Here is a 23,357-nt window from a genome sequence, read left to right as displayed (position 1 = left end):
GCTCACTCTGCGGGACACGGGCGGGGAATCATGTCATCGACGCATTCAAGGTGTGAACTCTGCATCGTTAGAGAAATAACTCCTGGTAAACAGCTACGACAATTCAAGTCGTTAAATATCTAAGAAATGCTTAATTTGCTATGTTGTCGTCTCGCGCGGTTCTATAGCTTATTTATATGCACGCACTACAACCAAAATACCGCTCTGGGCCCCGCACACTACATGAGACGGACCTGGGCCCACATCAAAACTTGTTTTTTTTTCCTTTTATTTTCTTTAGGAGTGCATAATACATAATATTGCAAACAGCCCGTTTTCGAAGGGAAATCCTACTACTAACCTGCCAGCAATGCGTATGACCACCAACTCAGTGTATATAACATATATCACATGCACGTGCATATTGCAGTGTGCATTCTGTACAAGGATATTTATTGCTATTTTCCCTGCACTGAATTGTCCAGCGCTGTTGTACACTTTATGATTTATGTGTCTTTGCTCTTTGTAATGTTTTGCACAGTTCGGGAACATGCAATTAAGAATTTCACTGCAAGAAATTGACAATGTCTAACTCACTGTCTGAGCCTAATAAAGACTTGAACTCTCATCACGCAAACTCATTTCAAAATCATCACACACTGCGGTGACTTAAGTAATCTCACATAAAATGCTGTCATCCGACTAATGAAAGAAACTTTATTATTGAAATAAATCATTTATAGGCTAAAGCAGAATCTGAAGTTAGCAGCACCATGACTTTGGTGCGCTTTTCCATCAGCTTGAGTGGAACATCCCTGTTAAGCGCTGTGGGGGGTTTAATACTGTGACCACCCCCCTTAATCAAACTGAGGTTGTAACGCAGGTTCACAAACAAATCCTGTCAGTTTACCGTGACATCTCAAAGGTAAGCGAATCTTCTTTTGCATGTATATATAATTCCAGCAGTCATTTGCAAATGTAATATAATGTAAATATGAAGATTTGAATAGGCCATTAATATAAAAATGTTAATGCTGTTACAATTATTAGTTTAAATGTGTGCAAATAATTTATAAGTGCATGCTGTTGCAGCCAGAAAAAAAATATACATATAATACATGGTGTTGTTTTACTGTATTTTTAGAGTATTCACATATAAACTAATGGTGTTAACCTTAATAGACAAATTATTTCATTTCGAGAACAATTCTTACGGCTCAGTTTGTATCAGGTAGCCTCTGCAAACGAATTTCTTGTATGCATAATGCTCAGAACACAAAGTTTCCAGAGAATATTTCTAAGATTTTATTTATTTAACTTTTTAGATAGTTTTTTTTCCAGAAAACTATTCGATTTTATGGCATTGTTGTCCAACTTTCAGGACTACCAGTTGACACTTGTAGTTGTTAATCAGCTTTTAGGGCTCATAGTTGACCCTCAGTGTCTAATGAACTAATTACTCTCGCAGATGATGGATGACGTGGTCCTGCGCGCGCGTCTGGTCCTGTTGCTGCTCGTGTTGGTGCACGCGCTTTCAACGCAGGACCAAAGCTTGGGTCACGTGGACCCGTTAACGCTGAGCCGCGCGGACCCGCGCTGCTGGGAGAGCGCTTCTGTACTGCTGCTGGAGATGCGCACGCCGCGAATCGCGCACACCGTGCCTGACTTCTGGGACCTCATGGTGTTTCTGAAGTCCTCGGACAACCGGAAGCACGGCGCTCTGTTCTGGGACCTGGCCCAAGTCTTCTGGGACCTCTACGTGGACTGCATCCGGTCCCGAAACCATGGGCTCGGGAGGCGGCATATCATGCGGACAAAAAGGCGTCTCACGGTCGCGCGCGCTCTCTCCGCGGACAGTAAGTATTAGATCCTGACCTAGGTTTAAGGGAGTATTATGGAAGGTGAATAATTACACATATTTGGATATATTGTGCCACAACACAGACAAACAGACAGATTTTAAGGAATTTACTCAATTTTGATGCCACTCAGTTCAGTGCCTCATTATGTGATGGTTATAGTTTGTTTTTCGGGAAGGGTGGGCGGAAAGGGCCTCAGGGAACTCCAGGCTTTACTGAAGTCACTTATGTGAAAGCAGAAAGCTACTCAGAGTGTGCTTTTCCAGAGGACGACAAATAAAATCAGGAGTTTAAGCAGGGAGAGGCTATGAATGGAGGCCAGGAAGGCGAGTATATCATGAATGGAGGGGAAAATACATTTTCCCGGCATCAGGAAGCGCGTACGAGAAAATATTGTTACTGATGAAAGGCAGTGACGTGAATGGCTTGCAATTACAATGCACTTCTGCAACAGCTTAAACATTCCCATATCATTACTCAAACAGCCCAGCTTTCATTAACCAGTATACATGAGCATACGTACTCTTTAAATTAGGCACATGGCCACTGTTTTCGCATTCACAGAGGCAGCTTTTAAATGGAATGCAGTCCTTAATTTGCTGGCTGAGAGCTATACACTGTTCTTAACTTACTCGTAAGTGCACACCACATACAAAACATATTCCCTCAGCCTGGGCCCCGCATCCCACTTCAGCCTGGCTCCTGGCTTTACCCATGAATATCCAGAGTCAAGTGGTGGTTCATCCAATAACAGGGTTTTTTTTTTTTTTTTGTCTTTGCACCTAAACTAAGTGTAAGTTCACAGCGGGCAGAAAGTGTCATTTTAGGGGATTTCTGTGGGGTTCTATGGGGCAAGGGACTTGCGCTTTTAACGCAGCTGGTGTAATAATAATAATTTCAACCAAGGACACTGTAAAGATACACCTCAGAACCACAAAAACAGAAAAGCAAACTAAAATAGAGAGGGCACAATAAGACCCATGCGTATGAATCATTAGGTTGGTGGAAAAGGAAAGTGGGCTTTAGCTGTGTCTTAAAATGGGGAAAGGAGGTGCAAGTGATGGAGAGAATGGAGAGAAAGAGTCCTCCATAGTTTTGGGGCAGCCACACTAAAAGCCCTATCTCCTGGGGCGGAGTCTTTTTTTTTTTTTATATTTTTTTTTTTAGGGGCAATTGTTCCTCTCTGTGAAGATCAGCTTTATTTAACAGTACATTCATATGGACCTGTTTTTACCAGATGGCAATGTCAGACTTAGATTAAAATTAAATCCAAGTGAATATACCTGATTACACTGTCTAATATGAATAGCTGCAAATGCAACTGTAGCTATTCTGTAATGACTTTACAAAATACAAAAAGACAAAATGACAGTCTTGTGCCATTTTTGAAAACGATGTAAAGGCTGAGATTATATACTGTGGATCTTTATTCTTATCTTGTGTTTTTTTTATTTACATGAAACTGGTTTTGTCTGTTCCCTCTAGAGTCTTTTGTGCAAGAGTCGCAGAACCATTTTTCGAAGTTAAAGGAGTTTACTCGGGCCTGGTTTCAAATCCAGGTGCAGCAGGATGGACCACACAGCTTGCACAGTGATGCTTATCCAAAAACCCAGGCTTCAAAGAAAATTTCACATTTTTAATCATGAAGAAAAATGAAGATAAAATATTTTTACCTATGGCAACTTTTTTCCTGTTTAATAAAATAATTCGCACCACTTCTTTAGCCTAAGACCTTTTTGTTTTTATTTTGACTGAGTGAGCGTTTTGAGCCAGACTAATCCCATCAAACATTGGCTCTTAATGGGCAAGCTGCAGGCAGTGTGGGCATGGGCTAACTCATACAAAACTCAAAATGGCCTAACTTTTCAAGAATCCCATGTGCAGTCATTGTGGGTTAGCCAACATTAGGCCAACACCCTTTTTCCCAGCAGCGGCTCATGCCCATAGATTTTCATCAGGCAGGATGACATTTATAATGGAATTTTTCTTCATTTTCTCAGCCCAGCATTCTTCTGAAGTATGGACATTATCCACTCTATAATCCCCTGTCACTCTCCCAATCTTCATGATATATCTTACAACAGAAATATTCTGTGCATCATAGACAGTGTCTCACTTACACTTTACCTTTTTTTGGAAATATATTGGATTTATTTTCTATAAAACAAGATCATGGCAGCCACAGAGTAATTTTAAAATAGCCGGCATGAATCCTGCCCAAATGAACCTCTAATAGCACTAATAGCACCTAAAATAGGTACTTGGTATTTCAACATAATTTAATATGTATTGACTGAATGAGAACCTTATGACGTATACAGTATGATTAACTGTTGATATAAATGGTGGGGCTCTGCCTCCACCTGCCCCTATGGACTAGCCACCACTGCTTCCCCCCCATAAGGATTTTATTTTTTTTCCCGATAGGTTTCACTGTAATAGTGTGGCCCACCACACAAAATCCACAGTATTATTGCAGGAAATACATGTGAACATGGCAGGAGTTTCAGGACAATTAAAACAGCCTAGGAGGAGGTGGATTAGGTCTGACCCTTTCCCCTGCACTTTCACTTCTCTCACAGTGCTCAATGTGACTGTTAAGCTAAACTTTATGTTAAAAGTAGTTTAGACAGTTAATACTCATATCATTTGTTGAATGTCCACAGTGAATATCTATCAAATATCCTAAAATCTTGTCAGAATATTATCTTACATTCCTGATGAAATCAAAGAAGATTTTTCACCAACAGCACACCAGAAGTGGAACACGGATAACAGAAAAGGTAACAGTTACTGTGGGATATTGTAAGTTCATCTTTTAGCATTAATGTACCTAACTATGTAAGAAAATATAGACAGTTATCACCTCAAGTAATACAATAGTTAGCTTGCTCGCGGATATAACATTTTATGTTGTAATACTTGTATTAATGTTTATAATGTATTACTGTGACCATAAGACAAGTGAAATGCTTCAGCTACTGTGTCTCTAGTAATTCTCTAGAAATACATAGGTTTATTGAAATAGTATGCTGATATGTGCCCTCAAAGATCACCTCCAACTCAAGGGCTACTTGTTTCATTCGACCCATGTGAGCTTGCAAAAATATTCAGTGATTATATAAAATTCAGTGACTGATTCCATATGCCAAAATGTGTCCTCTAGTGTAGAGACCATGCTGCTATATGTAATATAAATCCTTTGGTGCTTCATTGAACTGCAGACTCAACAGCAGATGAGTAGGACAGTGGAGCTGCTCTGCTTCAAAGGCACTGGTGTAAAAGAGCAAGGATAAGGCCCGTTATAGCATTCCAGATGAACTGGAGCTGGGCATTCAGGCCTACATTAACCAGTGCATTTTCTGTGTTCCCTACAGTAGATGTAGCTGTCTCTTACTATGAAACTGTTCTGCAGTATATTTAACAGCGTTTTACAGTGGACAGACTGTATCTCTTTGTAACCCATTAAAACTAGTACACTAAACTAAAGATTGCTCTGATGGAGCAGACTACTCAGTATTCATCTTTGCATTGTGACAGACACAAATAATGTTCAAAATACATTTTTACAGAATAATTAAAATATGTAGTTCTATTTCACCCCACATCTGCCAGAGGTGGTTTTTCAACACCTGGACTCCTTCTTAAGTGCATGCGCACACATGCTGAGACCTTTAACACATCATTAACAAGTCATGTGGCAACCATATGATACCAAATAAAAATGTCATCAGTAATGGCCAATGTCTTCTCGCCTTGTACACATGTCGAGTGTTTTTCTTCAGCTATTTGTGTAAGAGCTTGTCACTCCAATGTGTGGCAGACTTTATTGTGCCTTACCAGTTCAGGCAGGCTGCTATGAGTGGTTCCAGAAATTGCTGGGATGACTCGACTGGTGACCACAGCTGCCTCTCAAGGGTGGTTGGGATTAAGGAAATCATAATACATTCTTGTCTCATTGAGAATGGACAGATGCTCCAATTCTCTGGAAGCATGGGATTTTTCCCAGAATGAAAAAAGAAGGCACGTTAGTTTAGGGCTGGTTTGCTCTCAAATCCTTCCTACCCTATTTTGTGACACTGTCATATCTTGAACCATTCCAACAATATGGTGACTGTCAGGACAGTAGGAGATTAAAGAAAGTTTTCTGTCTTTCATTGAGCCTCCACAAGTAGGATCTCCAAAGGTTATCCACGCAGAGAGTGACTTACCGAATGCAATGACACACTTTCAAGGAAGTGTATACACCCAGGAGAGTGGTGCTTGCATAATACAGCAGACCTAGGAATTCCCCAGACATATCCTTTTATTGAATATGGTCCCCCTTGTGGAGCCAGTCAGCCCTCTGTGACAAGGAACTCAAGGTAGCTCACAGCTGACCCAATGGCCTATGGTATTAGTTCCCACATCAGTCACTGACTCTGCCCATGCTACACAGCATTCAGCAACAAAACTACAGTGGTCTACGTAAGGCCCCAAAAGAACGAACACAGCCCTAGTTTCCACTTGTGCTCTCGTCAGTGATTAGAACATACTGGGAATCTTTCCACAGGAAGATTCACTGTCACAGATGAGAGGACAGATGGGCACCCCCAGACAGGATATCTGCACCCACGGGTTTGGCCGTTTGATCCAGTGGGCAGTCTAATGGCTATACCACAGCCATCAGGAGTGCTAGCACCCTAGCATAACAACCTTGTACACTGGGAGCTTTTAGGCTTATAGCAGTGCTTCTGAAAGGAGACAGACATCTTTCATTCACTATGCTTCCCAGCAGTCAGACGGGAGATCTTCCCCTTTGTGTTCTAGTCCCTTAATACCATTCTGTACAGACCCAGACAGGATTCTCTTCTGGAAGGAATATTACTATAAACAGCCTTTTTTGGCTGATGATCACCTCAGCAGAGGGTGGAGAGAACTGCCTCGGTGATAAGCTTCCCCTGCATAGCACTGACAACTGACAAGGTTCCGGGGAGACCGTGTGACCAAACTCAGGGTTCCAACCTATGGTTTAGTGTCACAAACCTAAGAACCTGGGCATTGATTCACAGTGTGCTATAAGGATAAATTCTAGTACAGTGCTATGTGAGCCATACAACAGATAATTGGTCATAAAACCAGTTAGTCATCTGGTATACTGTCTGTCTAAACAGTGTATTGTGCTTCAGGGTGATTGGTCATCATCATGGCCTAGAGGCACAGTACTATAGTGATGGGCCACACGACAGGGAATGTTTCATTCACATGGACCCTACTGAATGGCATGCCACACCAGGAGGCTGCTAACTGTGCATCACCATGCACCTTTTCCAGATTTTATAAGATTAACACTTTCCCAATGGAGCGAGTGCAGTGAGCACATCCAAATGCCCTTCTAGTCAGTCTGAGGGTGAGTCGATTCCTCTTGACCTACCTGTATAGGTAATTCAGGTGTTGGCGCTTGGTGGTTAGGAGGTTAGGAGGTTTGAACTAGAACATTAGGTTACATATTTAACCCTGTTCTGTAAACAACGGATTCCCTGTCACTCTGAACCTAAGCCAAACTTGGTGAGAAGGTTCCAAAGGGAATGTCAGCCATTACTGATGGTGTTTTATCGTATCATATAGTCACCAAGCGACTTTGTGTTAATGGTCTCTGCATTTGTGTGCATCCACACAAGAAGGTATCCAGGTGTTGAAAAACCGCCCCTGGCAGTTAACCTGTGTTCATAGGACAGGGTTACATACATCTGAGGCCAAAAGTTTACATACACCTAGGCTACATACACCTAGACATACACCTACATACACCTAGACACTTCAATAAAAACATTTTTTTCCACATGAAAAATAAGATTGAATATCTTTAGCCTAGGTGTACGTAACCTAATGTTATATGTAAGCCTCAGCTTTTATGTTGGCTTGACAGAGTCACCATAATGTTCGTCATAATCTCCTTCTTCTATTTGAAAATTTGTACCATTTCAAGGGTCAGAGTTTTTGATGTGGAATATGGCATGCAACAGTTTTCAGCTATTCTTTACAGGCTTTGTGATTGTTTTATTTAAGTATAAATGAACTGGAAATAAATATAAAATCACATATGGCATTAAACAATTTATTTACTGATTAATAAAATACATGTTAAAATGTGTAGTTTATTGGTGGCGTAAGGAATGCAAAGGGTGAGACAATGACAATCTACGATGGGGGGAAAGAAAGATATGTGATGTTGCTATGAGTGTCTGATATAAAGACTTTTTTTTTCATGAATATACAATATGAAGCACAGTGAGTTTTATACAGACATCACTATCATGTTACTATGAAGTTATACACACACACAATTGCAAACACTTTCTAAAATGTAATTCCTCAAGATTTCAGTAATGTGTTTTACAATTACTGGCTGCTACCAATATGTAGCTCTGCACAATTTGCCCCCCGCTACTCCTCCATCCATCAAGAAACACTCGTCAGTGTCACTGTCCTCTGACTAAGATCTGCTCAGTGGTGTTTCTGAAAAGAGACGTGATTCCTGAAGTTATCACTCACCTTCCATTCAGGATGTAAAGCCAGTTGTAGAAATCAGGTGATACACAGGGAGTGGATCATTTACATACATCTCACTGTGAGGAGGAAAACACACAAACATACACATTATGAGCACTATGAGCACATTTACAAAGACCTTATAATGCAATTGATATCATCCAAATGAAACCCCTATTCTGTATTATTAAATACAGTGTGTAAGCATATACATAACTATTCTGAAATTAGACAACTAGCTATGAGAATACCACTGCCATTATATTAACATTAATGATCCACAATAAATTAAATGCAACTGAGTAAACTATTTTATATTGTTACATGTGGCTTTAGGTATAGGTACCAATAACAGGATCCAAGTTAGCTAAGGGCTAATTTGCGCTAGCCAGCATTCAAAGAAGTCAGCTAACTTAGCTGTTGTAGTTAGTTAGCGCTTTTCCGTACTAGTTTGCTTATAAATACATATTTGGATACAAATTACAAAGATACCATGGAGCTAAGTGTTTACATGAGAGTGTCTAACGGACTAAATGAGATCGCTATTGCTTTTAATGACTGCATTTTACACTCAGCACTTTCCACATATACTCCAACAGCGTTAGCATTGCTACAAACTTAGCATTATGTCGAGTACAGACCAGTAACACCTGATTCGCACATCGTCCTTTTACCATATTTCAATAATATTTACCTGATAACTGTATTCAGTCGCGTATTTAGTGCAAATTATAATTTAATCATGTTATAATTCTCTGTAGATTCCATGCTAGGCCGCGGCTAATGGCGGCCATGTTTGTTGTGGCACCTGCTGTTTATGGAAGCCGCATTCCCATAGTGCCATGCGAGGAAGCTTTAGCATTTAGCTCTCAGCTTATCCCAGAAAGAGAGCGCTCTCTTATTGTTGTTAGCAGCTTTTATTTAACGTTGCTTCTTTCTTTTAAAAAGGTGTTTTTAGAGTTGACTTCTTTTTTTAAAAATGTATTACTTTATTTAAAGCTGACTCTTTTTTATTTAAAGTTGATTTCTTTTTATTTAAAATTGTCTTCTTTTTATTTAAAGTTGACTCTTTTTTATTTTTTCAGTTATTTATTGTTCCGCTGCCTTGACCTTCTGGGCCACCGTACACTACTCTCCTCCTTCTGAAGTCCTTCTAGTTTCATTTTTACTGGGGAAAGTTGCAGAGTCATGAGTGAGTCAGAATCAGTCATTTTTCTTCTGAATGTGGCGACAGTTGCGGGGTTTAAAGCCGCTTAAAACATGAAGACAGCCGAGACTCGTCCTCCTGATTAGATTAGATTAGATTAGAGCTGAGCGGAGAGAGATCTTCCACCATGGAGGAGAAGGTAAGTGCGGAATAACTCCTTATCCGACTCGTTCCAACACATCCAGCCGTCCTTCTGACACAAACGAGCTTCTGGTCAGCGAAACCTTGACAAGTCGTCACTTACTTCACATATCACGATTTAAAGATATTAGAAGTGACTTAACTGTAGTTAAGATTTTTTAAACTACAGCGACGCTGAAGTGCTGCATTTAGTCCAGGAAATCTCATGTTATTCACTTTCCTCGCGCGCTCCGAGTGTGTTTTATTCTGCCTTTGTAGGGGAAAAGCCTGCGGTTCTGCAGTGTTAAGCTTTAACTCAGTATTATTAAGCCTATAAAGAGTAAAACAAACTCTTAAGTGTTTGCCGAAAAAAAAAACAGAATTTCTAAAAATTCTTAAAAAAAAAAAAAAAAAAAAACTTTTAAGGAAAAAAATATTCTAATTTTTGATAAAATATTATTTTGATAATAAATATTATTTTGATAATATATTATAAAATAATAATTTTTGAAATAAACCCCCCCCCCCCCCCCCATCTCCACTCCTGGGCAAAAAAAAAAAAACACGGGCCAAGCCTACAATGGCAAAATATTAAGCTTTTAATGGTCTTAACAACACATCACTGGTCAGGAAATGAGCAAGAATTAAACACATAGATTAAGGAAGTTAGTATGGGAAGCTTTTCCCTCTGATTTCTTTAAATGTTTAAGCCTTGTAGCTCTTGATGGGCTGCATCAGGTATGCCAGATAATCAAATAATGTCAAATCTTTAAAAAAAAAAAAAAAAAAATCCCAGAAGATATTTTTGGAAAATTTTGTACACCCAGACATGTGTTAGTTTGAATTTTACATCAAACATTTTAATCATTGTGATGATTTTACTTTTGCATACAAGAAGACTATATAAAATAATTTTCCTGTTTCTAGCTTTCCTCCAAACAAACAGTTAACTGCAGCAAAAGTAAACTGCTTTAGAAGCTTGAAATGAGCAAACTGTGGCACAGAAGCTCTCAGGAGTGCATTTGTTTAATTCATGCTAATTTTCTGACCAATTGTTGGTTGTTAAGATCATTAAAATCTTTATATTTGCCATTTAGGGCAATTTTTTTTAACCTAGTGTATATACTGTACATGTTAAGGTTAATAATGGTAAGGTTGAATTGCTAGATTGGTAATTTCTCAGGGATGCATGCTGAAATATACGCTGACTTGTCTTGTCATGTACTGTGTCGTTTTTCTGAGTAGGTGCTAGAGTTCCAGGAAATTCTGGTGCAGGTTCAGGACTCCTTGAGCCAGACTGAGGTGCTGGATCTCGTGTTCCTCTGCTCTGATATGCTCAGGAAGGATCTCAGCAGTGTGGTCACAGCCAGAGATCTGTTTTCTCTGCTGCAGAATCATGACCTGCTATCTTCTGAAGATAGGTCTCTGCTTGTTGAGCTGCTGAAGATCATCAAACGTGATAAACTTATCCGAGACCTGCAATTGAATCCACAACTCTCAGGAAGTCGTGTCTCCCCCTACAGGTCAGGGTAGCACTTTGGTGGTAGATCCTTTGGTACTTCCTTGTCAAATAATGTACATGCTGCTCTGTACTTCTCACTGGTTAATGAATAGAAGCAGCTTAAAAGAGACTTTTTAAATATTCATGTTGTAAATATTAATCTAATCTAATATGCATCTTTAGCTTTTTGTAGGTTTTTATTTAGGTTTCCTTCTTGAAAACAAAATGCTGATTTCTGAAAATCACTTATCTCTTTAAAATTTAGGCAGATGCTATTTGATTTATCAGAGAACATCTCAGAAGATGAACTAAAGACTATTAAATTTGTGCTGGGCAAGACTTTACCCCGCAAGAAACTACAGCAAGATGTGGTGAGAGTGTACCAGTGTAAACTCACAGTAACTCAGATACAGTACTGTAATTATATTGTATTTAATCAATACTCTCACACTACAATATTTTTAGAGTACTGACCTCAATACAGATCAATAAATAAATAAATAAATAAATAAATAAATAAATAAATAAAGGATGAATAATTAAAGGCACCATATTATTATATTATGTTATAACATTATTGATATAATGACACATTTACAGACAATACTGCAGTTGTTTATGGAACTGGAGAAGGGAGGCTGCATGGGTGCTGATAACCTTGGCACTATAGAAAGAATCATTGGATTTGTATGCCCTCATTTAAAGAAAACAATCAGTTCGTATCAAATGGAGACCGGTGAGTAACATAACTGCATAATATTGTATGCATTTTACAATGCAGTGCTGAAAGTAGTTCAGTGTCAAACAATGCATAAAAGAATTTAGCATTGATTTTTGACTAATTCTAAGTCACCCATCAAGAGTATAAGTAAACTGCACAAAATGCATTAGAATAGAAGACAAAAACAGGTTTGTACACTACAGCTACTTTGGTAAGAACAAAAGCTGGATTAGATCTACTTCTTGAATGTTCTTGCATAGTTGTTTAACGTGTCATTACAATACACAAGTTACCATAAAGCAGCATACCACAGAACTGTGGGATTCTTCTGCACTGAGGAAGTACATGACATAAGGCATTTTTCCCACGTAACATCGCAAAACAGAAACTCAGAACTCAGGAAGGACTACTCATACGCCTACAGTCACACACACAAAAATAGACGTATAGCATGGAATTTAAAAAAACAGTGATAAATTAATGTAGCAGAGTTTAAAAGTGACTTATACACTTGAAATACTGTCATAACAGTGTGTTTGTTGAGTCAGGCTTGTGCCACTATATAGACAGTAAATACAATGAAAGTAAGTCCCTCTTTTCTGTCATATAGGAAGTCCTTGTCTCAGCTTTCACAACATTTAGCATTAACCACAGTGTAGGTTTCAACTCTATAATTTAAAAGACAGTCTCTTCTAACCTTAAGTGCTGAGTGTTTGTCTGACAAAGGCTGATGGGAAAATCATGCCCCCACTGCACTACTGTGCTGAGCAGTGCTGCTACTAAACTGTCTACACAGTTCACTATTTGTGCACTCCCTGAAAAAGACATTCTTTAAATGCTCTTCAAAGGGTTATTTGTGTTGTGAAGGCTTCTTAGCATCTTAAAAAGGTTCTAGGCTGGAGCCTGTTCTGACAGGGCAGCTGTTCTGTTCTAGGGTTATACACAGAATCTTGAAAACTTCACCCAGAGGAACAGCCGAAGAAGCCTTAATTATTTTATAGTATAGGATGTAGGCTACTGTAAATGTAAATAATAACGACAGGGCTGTAAATTATGAACTCTTGACTATTTTACTTTAGCTGATACCCCACCAAATAGGGTGTTGGCAACTGTATGACCACAAAATAAGTGCACGTGCCAAATAAGATAGCATTATATGAACATTTAAGAATGACGTGTTCAGTGACAGCGTTTATGTAATGTAACTGTATAGTAAGCAAGCTGCCTTTCAGGTTCCACTGCAAAGCCTTCAATCCAGATCCTTTCACCATGTTGTTGTTTTGAATAGCTAAGAGTTGGAGAACTTGCTGCTCCAAATTCCATTGTACATCTTTATTTAAGCCCCACCCACCAATGAATAATGGGCCAAAGTAAGGATTTTAGAAAAAAAAATTAAAAGAATTTCTAGCCCCAAAACAATCACAGACTAAATTTAAATCCAGTTGATTTCTGTTATTGTAAATTCTCTTAGTGAGATCAAGGCGTAACCATTGTGATCTAACTGCTTTATGACAGTGTCCATTGTTAAAATTGCTATACAAAAAAAATTGAATTGAATTAACTACTTGGATAGTAAAATAGTCCAGGAGGAGTCCAGTATCCAGTCCTTTGTTCACATCGCTCTTATGTTCTTGACTAGTTTTGAGTATCTCATCTACCTTAAAAAGTCTAACCCCTGATTTCTTGGCTATTCATTTCGTAGGTGCTAGTGTTCATGAAGAAGTGAAATGGAGGGACAAGTCTGATTCTCAGGACGTCTCAGTAACCACCAGACCAATTCTGGTATTATATATGCGACTAGGCATCATTATTCTCACATCACACTTTATACATGTTTATTTTTTGTAGACCAACTGTAAAAAAAAAAAAAGAAAAAAAGAAAAACCTTTACCATTGACTAAGTGATCCCTGTTTTTTGAGAAGTGTCTCTTTATATGTTCCTAATTTTATCTTGTTTTATTTAAATGTATAATGCCATTAAGCCTGAGGACATTGTAGGGGCTACATACAACCAAGGTACAGTTTCAGACTAAGCTCTATAATATTATATTATGTTGCTGAGATTTATCTGATATTAATGAGATTCTTGTTTTAGATTTGGTGTCTACTGAAGAGCTGCTGCCCCCCTCATATTTTAGTCAGCCACAGTCCACAGAGGTTGGTTAACACACTGCTGTCTTTTTGGAGGAGACTACCTTAGAATTTCCCTTTTACAGACTAATAACATGTTGCATATTTTGTCTATTTCACAGGTGCGTTCCTTGCAGACATCTTTCTCGGGTAAGGAGTGAAAACCTAAAACACTTTTGCTGCATCTCAGTTCACCTATTACCCGTCATAAATAGTATCTGAGATTAGAATTAGTATGTTGCAGATCGTAGTATATTGAAATGAGTATCCCAAAGGTACTCTACTATTTCTGGTAGAATTTTGAAGTGTGGATCCATGAACACTTTTTCAGCTAATATTGCCCACAGCTCCTTGCGCAAGGGAGGAGGAGTTTTGTGACGGTTTGCTTGGCCGAATTCAAGGACGCATTTTAGAGGGGTGTAAATGAAATGTGGAAAAATAAATCAAGGGAATGGTAAATTAAATTATATAGTATAAAGTATATAAGGGATAATGAATGAAGAAAAGCTGAAATGCAACGAGGAGTTTGTTTACAGTGACAGTGTGCGTAACTAGGCAACAACGTTCTCTTCCATTACATGACGTGTTAGTTAGTATGTCACAGTACTTGCATACTCTTTCGCTACACACTCATAAGTATGTACTTTTTCTTCATAAAAAGAGTACATACTTTTAGTGCATAGTATAAGTAGGTGAACTGAGACTTGCTGAAATAAGTTGCTCTTCCTGCTTTGCACAGAATTAGACTGATGGTAGGAATTTGCCACACAGTGTATCCAGAATGCACATTTGTTAGTATTTTTTGTGTATTATTTGCTATCTAAGCTGAGCTAGCTGTGTGTACTCTGCCAAATGGCCTCCAGGTGATGCTGTACAGGCACAGATTGCACGCTTGAATCTTTCTGAAACTCAAAACCTCGCCCAAGGTGACAAGAACCTGAGCTTTCCTGAGCCTAACCAAAATAACACACCGGTAACTTTCTCTCATTTGGTAATTCTGAAGTTTCGCAGTGTGTGGTGTGTGTGTTCCTGGTCTGGAATGACAGCTTGATGTACTTTGTGCTGTAGAAGCTGGAGCAATATGACATGAGTGGAGATTGGAGAGGAATCGCCTTGATCATCAACAACTATGATTTTTCAAATTATCCAAGGCTGAAGAACAGAGAGGGGACGGACGTAGATGAGAGTAAGCAGAACTAACGCATATAAACTCAAACCACATGTTTTAGTAGCACGAAATGTTGTATTTTGAGCTGTGCCACTGAGTAATTAACACAGATATATATTAACCTTTCTGATGGTTTCATGATCATATTATTCACAACAGTCAAGTATTATATAGCTATAGATTCAGTACAGTAAATATGCATATATACTGTAATTGGATTATATTAGTTCTTGGATAAAAAAGTTATTGTGTCTGAATTGTCACTCTATATATCACCAACAAAGATGGTGGATAAAACTGATATAAACATTAGTGTGCAAACACAACTAAATGTATTTGGAACTTTATTTTGTCTTCTGTGTTAATTTGTCAGTAGAAAAGCAGAAAAGAGCAAATTTTAGATGTCCATACATTCATTCAAAAACCTATTTAATTATTTTGAAAGCGTTTTTCATATAGAAATTATTTACTGACTAAGACTTGCACGGTACAGTATACACTGCAACAGAGTGGGCAATGCACCAGGCAGCAGCATCTTTCTTTGTCTGGTGTCCTGGATCAGCCATGTTTTGTTTTACATTCACAAAGAACTTCTCTCACTGAAAGAATTAAGAAGCAGTGATGCTTTAAAGCCAACTTCAACTAATTTTGGTCAGTCTAATCAGGTTACAGTGGATTCTGTTTGTGTGTGTGTGTGTCTGTGCAGAGAGTTTAGTTGCTGTGTTCAAGTGGCTGGGGTTTGAAACCATGACAAAGCAGGACTGCAGTAGGGAGGACATGCTGAGTGCTCTGAATGCGCTGTGCAAGCGAGATCACACTCAGGCCGACTGTGTGGTGTGCTGTGTGCTGACTCATGGCTATGAGAGGGGTCTGTATGGGGTGGATGGAGGGAAAGTCTCGCTAAGGGAGCTGATGGAGCTGCTGGATGGCCACCGTTGCCCCTCCCTCAACCGAAAGCCCAAACTCTTCTTCATCCAAGCCTGTCAGGGCTTGCAGGAGCAGCAGGTGGTCTTCCTTCAGTCGGATGGTTCTACAAACACCTCAGACATGGAGATGGGTTTTTTTTGTGATGCTGAAGTGCCCAAAGAGTCCATACCTGCAGGGGCTGACTACCTAGTGGCGATGGCGACGGTGCCAGGCTATGTCTCATTCAGAGAGAAATTTAGAGGAACCTGGTTCATACAGTCATTGTGTAAGAACCTACAAAAGCTTGTGCCAAGGTGAGCATGCACAGACCACATTCTGTTGTTCCTTTGTGGTTGATCACTTGTGGGATATAATTTATCTAAGTCAAAGACTCCAAAGACAGACCAAACATGAATCATATTCACTCTGCAGAATAGCCAATTCTCTGAATAGGAAATTAAGTGGGTTGTGAAGTATGTATTCGTTTCTGGTAGCAGTTTCAGCCACTGTTTTTGTTGCAAAATTCTGTTTATTTTTTCTAACCGCCTGCTAGGATTTTCTTCATAGCACCATTTTTTTTCCATAATCAAAATGGTTCAGAGTAACATACTGCTTGTTAGCCAAATATCTCTAATTTCACAGGAAATTACACCACTTTAACTTAAAGAATTAAGCAGTGGAGCTGCATATCTTTATGATGTAATAGCTTTTTTTTAATAATAGCTGTATTATAATATAATACACCATAAGGCCAAAATGATGTGCAGACCTGACCATCACACCCACATGTGCTTTTTGAATATCCCATTCCAAAACCATGGGCATTAATGTGGCGTTGGTCCCCCCTTCACTTCAGAAATTATTTTATGACTTACCCATGATGCTTGGAAAGTCATAATCATGGGTATTTGTGTATTTTATACACATTTCACAATCTTCAGAAGATGAGATTGCACAGAGGTTTAAGAACAATGATAAAGAGCATAAACTATTTATGGACTTTTTATATATATTTTTTCCTTTTGTGTTTTCTTTTCTGTATGTAGTGGTATTGATCTGCTGTCCATCCTGACTGAAGTGAACAAAGAAGTTAGCAAGAAGGCTGACAAAACTGGAACCAGAAAGCAGATGCCACAGCCAGAATTCACACTGACTAAGAGAGTAGTGTTCCCAATACCAAAAACCCCTATGCCCTCTTAATCATCATTTAACTGACATTTCATCTGGATTGCTACAAGGTCTTAACCTTGAGAAACTGTTTTTAAAAATTGCCATATTTTTTTATGTGTATATATATATATATATATATATATATATATATATATATATATATATATATATATATATATATATAACTTGACATTTTAAGACAAGATGAACAGCACAACAGCAGGAGACCGCAGAATTGTAGCACCAAATGTAACATGTACCATCCATACTTGAACCACCTTCAGTTTACTGTGTATTACATTACATTTGGGTTTGCCATCATCAATATGGATATTAAATGTGTCAAAGTGTGTTAAACACCAAATTAAATTAGGGGATTAACAATAGTGCAGATGTAGTTTATGTTTCCTATTTTTATGGAGAATGTAAAACATTTTTCAAATATATATTTTTTATATTTGGTACATACAATATATTTCTGCTGAGTTCAGTATCTGTCAGTAAACATCGTACATACTGTTCGAGTGCAGCCCATGTTTTAACCTATGTGCCTTCTTGTGCTGTTGCATGTCATCCACTGGGTTTACGCTTCGTATTTTGACTTTGGATTATGATTCTCATTTGACTGCATGCTGCCTGTGACTATGATATCAACTAAAGGTTCATGGGGTAAAGCAATATGTGAGAATACTTGTGGAACATTTCATCATAGAAATTGTTATACATAGCAAATTATCATGTTAAATACAGACATGGGCAAAATTGTTGGTACCCTTTCATGCAAAAGAGGAACCCACGACTATCTCTGAAATAATTTGAAATTGATAACCGTTAATGGCATCAATCACTCAGACGCCTCTCTCTGGTCCATGATCAGTGTGGTGCACACAATGATACCAACCTACACAGTGGCACGTTTTCTCTCTTTAAATAGGCTGATTAGCTGTTACAAAGATTGAAGATACCTGTGACACTAATTAAGGTTAAACAATTAGTTTGAAACATGATTTAGAATGCAATGATTTCTAATCTTTTTTTAGTCGTACCAAGAAATCTGTCCGGGCTGTTTTAGATTATCTTGATAAAATAAATAAGTCATTTCTCTTCACAATTTTATTGGTTTAATCTATCACATACTATGGGCAGGCAGGTATATAAGAGACTATTGCTTTTGGTTTAATCACTTTTCAGGAGCAATGAATCATTGTTTCAAAGAACTATAAGAGTACCAACAAATTTGTCTACATCTGTATATCAATTAAAACCAGGTAAACTACTTTAAAAGACCTCTTGTAAAGTATGTCTACTTGTTTTTATATTATAGTATTATTTTTTTCTCTGCTTTTCCCATTTTTGTTTCTTTTCTGTTATATTAATTGTGTTGTCCAATTAAACAAACTCAAATTCTAAGGCTGAGCTCAGACTACTGCATATAGTGTGGAGTTTTGCATGATCTCCCCATGTCAGGATAACATAGTTACTGAAGATGAAGGAACGAATGAATGATGCAATTATGTGCAATTTTATTATGGGAAATCAAGTCAAGATAGCCTGTTTCTCTTTTCAAAAGTTTGAAATTGAAAAGAAATCCTTTGTAGAGTGCTATTTTTGTCACACCTGTACACAGCTTAGTACCATTACTATAAATATCAAAAAAATCCAAAAATATATAAAAATGTCATTGAAACAGCAGCAGTGTGTTTCAAAAGTCTCAAGTAAAGGGTTTGTCACATGCATTTAAACTCAGTTTGGGATTAATCATGGAGTTCTGTGTATCCTTCTTCTGCTGGAGTACCAACCTGTCATTTTCCTCCATAATTCCTTTAGGATTGTTAAAGGAATAAAACTAGATTGTCTTCAGTCATTTCTCATTCAGCTCACAGCATTGGTATGTGCATGTTGTATTGATATTTCCACATAAGGGCTGAAGTGTAACATACTATGCAAGTGTTAAAGTGAAACGGTGTATAATTTTAAGGGACACTCAATATTGGTCTGTTAGTCTATTCCTGGTCATTGATGCATCTGGGGAGGGGGATGCTGTTAAACACCTTTTCCCAGCTCTGAGAGACGGCACATCTGTTAAAAGTGGGGGAAAAAAATACAGGCAAATGATAAAATGTCTATTTATTCAAGCTATAGATAGCTTCAGTTATCATTTGAAAAACAATGCATGGGCTTTTGCTTCTTTCTTTAACAAAGTGCTATGATTAAAATAGTGCACATCTAACCATAATGTTAAGCTCCTCCTGAATCTGATGCAGAGCTGCTCTCAGCAAGCTGATAGTCATGTCTTTTTCTTTCAGCTGCGTCTTCATGTCCTGCCCAAAAATCACCCATTTTATTATTCATGAAAATTTACTGTCAGAAAAAAAATATTAAATTTTAAAACCTTTCATAAATATGAATTAAATGACTTGAATTTAAGAGAAGAAACCAGACACAGCTCTTTAATCCATGAGAACATACAAACAAACATATACTTTCAAATAAGCCTATTTCAGAAACACAGCCTTTGCAGCCCCATCATTTTATCTTCATTTAGATTAGATTAGATTAGATTAGATTCAACTTTATTGTCATTACACATGTATAAATACAGAGTAACGAAATGCAGTTTAGCATCTAATCAGTAGTGCAAAAAGCAGCAAGTGCAGTATGTACAGTATAAACAGTGTGTATAAACAGTAGTAAATATAAATATAAACAGTATGTATAAACAGTAGTAAATAAACAGAATGTACAATATAAACAGTATGTATAAACAGTAGTAAATAATGGAATGTACAATATAAACAGTATGTATAAACAGTAGTAAATAATGGAATGTACAATATAAACAGTAGTAAATAATGGAATGTACAATATAAACAGTATGTATAAACAGTAGTAAACAAACGGAATGTACAGTATAAACAGTATGTATAATCAGTAGTAAATAAACAGAATGTACAGTTAAGAGCAGTTATGTACAGACAAGGGCAGTGAGAGATAAGTGGATAAGTTTACCGGTAGACAGCAATCGTTATATTATTTGAAACCAGTTGCACTGATTCCTTATTGAGAATTAACATGTACTACATCTGAAGATTCTGCTTACCTCAAGCTCAACTTTAAAACTGGCATGAAGTTCTGCAGTCTCTGACTGAAAAGCTTTTCTTTCCATCTCTCTCTCTGCCTCACTCTGATTCAGCTGCTCCTTCACTAAAAAAGGATCACATTCTAGTGACTATAGCTCACACCCTTCACAGATACATGACATATTACTTCAGCCATTTTACTATTTCACGTAAGACCAAATTATATTGCACATTCAGTGCACTCACTAGCAGACTGCTAGATCACCACACTCTTTAGATAGTGCCCTATGGAAAGGAGCCTGGACTCACACCACAAGAGTTGTTTCTTCAGGCATCTTTCCTGCTCTTCTTTACGCTTCGAACAGTTGTCATCAAGCACACTGTCCTAGTACACACACAGCACACAGAGAGACACACACACATACATACATGAGCTCATCCTCTACAATAATTAAAAAGTGGCTTTAGTTTGGAATCACTTAGAGATGTGGTACTCCTACCTTGTAAGGTCTGAAGGAGCATTTGAGGAAATCATAGTCTTTTTTGAGCAGAGCTATAATGAAAGAAGTAAGGAAAAATATATACATATAAGTGCAGAGAGCCAATCATATTACAACCTTACCAAGATCCTGAAGGTTTGGGCCAGAAAAGTGTACAAAAGATACTGTAGCAGATACTCTCTATCCTGTGGGTGGAGTGTCTGAGACTGAGACTGAGACTGGCCTGCCTCTAATCTTATATAAAGCTCACACCATTGTGAGCTGACCATAGTTAAAGTTTCGTCCTCTGTGATCATACCATATCTCTCCTCAGCACTTTTCCTTTCATCCTCTAGTGTCCTAGTGTGAGCTGCCACCAGTTTACTCATCTCAGACCTGTGGTCCTGCATCAGTTGGCTGAGAGAGAGAGAGATTCTTACTGAGGATTAATATGGAAGGATCAACATGAGTTGACAATAAAAAAATAATTTTTAATATGAAAGAAATAATCTTAGAATCCTACTCCATCTCCAGCTGATGATGTTGCTTGCATTTTTCAGCCTTGTGCTCTGCTTCATCGAACAACTACAGAGAGACAGACACTAATTTATTTATTTATTTATTTTTTTAATTTAAATTTTATTTAATTTTATTGGTGTTTGTAAGTGCCCAGCAATGTGTCATGTAACATTCATGCCAATGAAGCACTGGTGAATAGAATTGACAGAGAGGTAGAGACAGAGAGAGATGCCAGACAGACAGACAGAGAAAGGGAGAAAAAAGATCCAAATCACAAGGAACACAACATACATTCACATTAGGAACTAACCACATAACTCACTCATCACATTATAACTATCTAGGACTAAAAATCCATTCCACAGGCAATTTCAGTGCTGTAGTGAATGAACTGAGAGATAAAGCCTGCAGGGCATTTTATGCCATCAAACAACAATGTCCCCTAGAGATTCCCGTTAGAATTTGGATGAAAATATTAGAATCAGTAATTCTGAGCAGAGAGAGGCAGAGCAGAAGGAGTCAGAGAGAGCCAGAGAGAGGCAGAGGAGAGGGAGTCAGAGAGAGGCAGAGAGAGGCAGAGAGAGGCAGAGGAGAGGGAGTCAGAGAGAGGCAGAGAGAGCCAGAGCAGAAGGAGTCAGAGAGAGGCAGAGCAGAAGGAGGCAGAGAGAGGCAGAGGAGAGGGAGTCAGAGAGAGGCAGGGCAGAAGGAGTCAGAGAGAGGCAGAGAGAGGCAAAGGAGAGGGAGTCAGAGAGAGGCAGAGAGAGCCAGAGCAGAAGGAGTCAGAGAGAGGCAGAGGAGAGGGAGTCAGAGAGAGGCAGGGCAGAAGGAGTCAGAGAGAGGCAGAGAGAGGCAGAGGAGAGGGAGTCAGAGAGAGGCAGAGAGAGCCAGAGCAGAAGGAGTCAGAGAGAGGCAGAGGAGAGGGAGTCAGAGAGAGGCAGAGAGAGGCAGAGGAGAAGGAGTCAGAGAGAGGCAGGGCAGAAGGAGTCAGAGAGAGCCAGAGAGAGGCAGAGAGAGGCAGAGGAGAGGGAGTCAGAGAGAGGCAGAGGAGAGGGAGGCAGAGAGAAGCAGAGAGAGGCAGAGGAGAGGGAGTCAGAGAGAGGCAGAGGAGAGGGAGTCAGAGAGAGGCAGAGAGAGGCAGAGGAGAGGGAGTCAGAGAGAGGCAGAGGAGAGGGAGTCAGAGGAAGGAGAGTGTTTCTGACCGCACGGTAACTCTGTTCGTGTGATCTGCGTTCATCCTGGAGCAGTGCAGTCAACCTGCCCACTTGTTCCTGCATATCCTCTAGCAGCTCCTGCCTGCGACACACACACACACACACACACACACCTAGCAACATTTTGTAGCGGTAATGCACCTTGTATCGGCAACATTAACTGCTACTAATACTTACATCGACATCACTGGAGTTAAGTGTGAAGAAGTGAGAGCTGGTACTTTCCTGTACTAAAGTCAGGGCTGATAAAGTTCCTTTACATCACAATTAAAAACGAATTCACTTCTGCAGTGTGAATTCAATACTAAATTCCATACAGCTTACCAAAGCAGTACTCAGTACACAACTAACAAGAAAGTGAAATGACAGCAAAATAATTAGCTATGACTATATTATGATTTTTAAAAATGATTTTATTATGCGGACTACTTTGTATTTGCGCGTTTCCCAGTGTAAACATGTACTCATGCAATCAGCTGTCAGAAATGAAAGCCAATCAGCACTTAGGAGAAGTAAAGTACATCTGCATTTACTTTTATTCATTCAGCAGACGCTTTCAGCCAAAGAGACTTACACATGAGGAAATACAAAGGAAAAGAAAAGTATATGTAAAAGAATAGAGAAGTGCCTACACCCTGCCATGACAAATCGGGGATCAGATTAATCTCAAAGAGTGATCTTAGGCATCTTTGGGCTGATTATTTACCCTGACCATAATTCCGACAGCACATGAAGATGCGTCTTTTAAGGGCGGAACGTGTACACAAGTGTAATAG

The 23,357-nt window shown here is 38.7% G+C and overlaps 3 protein-coding genes and 1 long non-coding RNA gene across 5 annotated transcripts; 2 read left to right on the top strand and 2 right to left on the bottom strand.

The window, feature by feature from the left end:
- The first annotated feature begins 1,426 nt into the window (after positions 1–1,426).
- On the top strand, positions 1,427–3,958 carry LOC113526302 (protein FAM237A-like). Its single transcript, XM_026913233.3, is given in 2 exon segments — positions 1,427–1,835; positions 3,324–3,958. Coding segments are annotated over 2 exon segments (564 nt in total). The 3' UTR covers positions 3,479–3,958.
- LOC117597390 (uncharacterized) lies at positions 1,748–9,350 on the bottom strand. Its single transcript, XR_008301811.1, has 3 exons — positions 9,064–9,350; positions 8,373–8,446; positions 1,748–1,854 (listed from the first exon to the last, which is right to left on the bottom strand). It is a non-coding gene; the product is annotated as an uncharacterized LOC117597390 (long non-coding RNA).
- A 201-nt stretch (positions 9,351–9,551) lies between these two features.
- Positions 9,552–18,702, top strand: casp10 (caspase 10, apoptosis-related cysteine peptidase). Of its 2 annotated transcripts, XR_008301810.1 has the most exons (13): positions 9,552–9,715; positions 10,942–11,219; positions 11,463–11,568; positions 11,798–11,933; positions 13,621–13,700; positions 13,901–13,934; positions 14,014–14,075; positions 14,171–14,198; positions 14,912–15,021; positions 15,117–15,234; positions 15,923–16,436; positions 17,169–17,409; positions 17,466–18,702. XR_008301810.1 is itself a non-coding variant. In XM_026912592.3 (12 exons), exons 1-12 carry the CDS (start codon positions 9,704–9,706, stop codon positions 17,320–17,322), a joined length of 1,632 nt encoding a protein of 543 aa, XP_026768393.3. In that variant the 5' UTR covers positions 9,552–9,703; the 3' UTR covers positions 17,323–18,702. The 2 variants fall into 2 exon arrangements, 1 of the variants encoding a protein (XP_026768393.3); XM_026912592.3 differs by having other exon boundaries at positions 17,169–18,702.
- Positions 18,703–19,018: 316 nt separating this feature from the next.
- On the bottom strand, positions 19,019–23,297 carry LOC113525920 (inner centromere protein). The gene is made up of 9 exons (XM_026912594.3): positions 22,759–23,297; positions 22,570–22,663; positions 21,375–21,436; positions 21,171–21,268; positions 20,873–20,925; positions 20,682–20,757; positions 20,393–20,496; positions 19,524–19,613; positions 19,019–19,371 (listed from the first exon to the last, which is right to left on the bottom strand). The coding sequence occupies exons 1-9, from the start codon at positions 22,764–22,766 to the stop codon at positions 19,336–19,338; spliced, it is 621 nt and encodes a 206-aa protein (XP_026768395.3). The 5' UTR covers positions 22,767–23,297; the 3' UTR covers positions 19,019–19,335.
- Positions 23,298–23,357: the final 60 nt, after the last annotated feature.

This window comes from Pangasianodon hypophthalmus, chromosome 5 (genome assembly GCF_027358585.1).
Source record: "Pangasianodon hypophthalmus isolate fPanHyp1 chromosome 5, fPanHyp1.pri, whole genome shotgun sequence".
In the NCBI taxonomy this organism is placed as follows: Eukaryota; Metazoa; Chordata; class Actinopteri; order Siluriformes; family Pangasiidae; genus Pangasianodon; species Pangasianodon hypophthalmus.
This window is presented reverse-complemented; position numbering and strand designations above follow the sequence as displayed.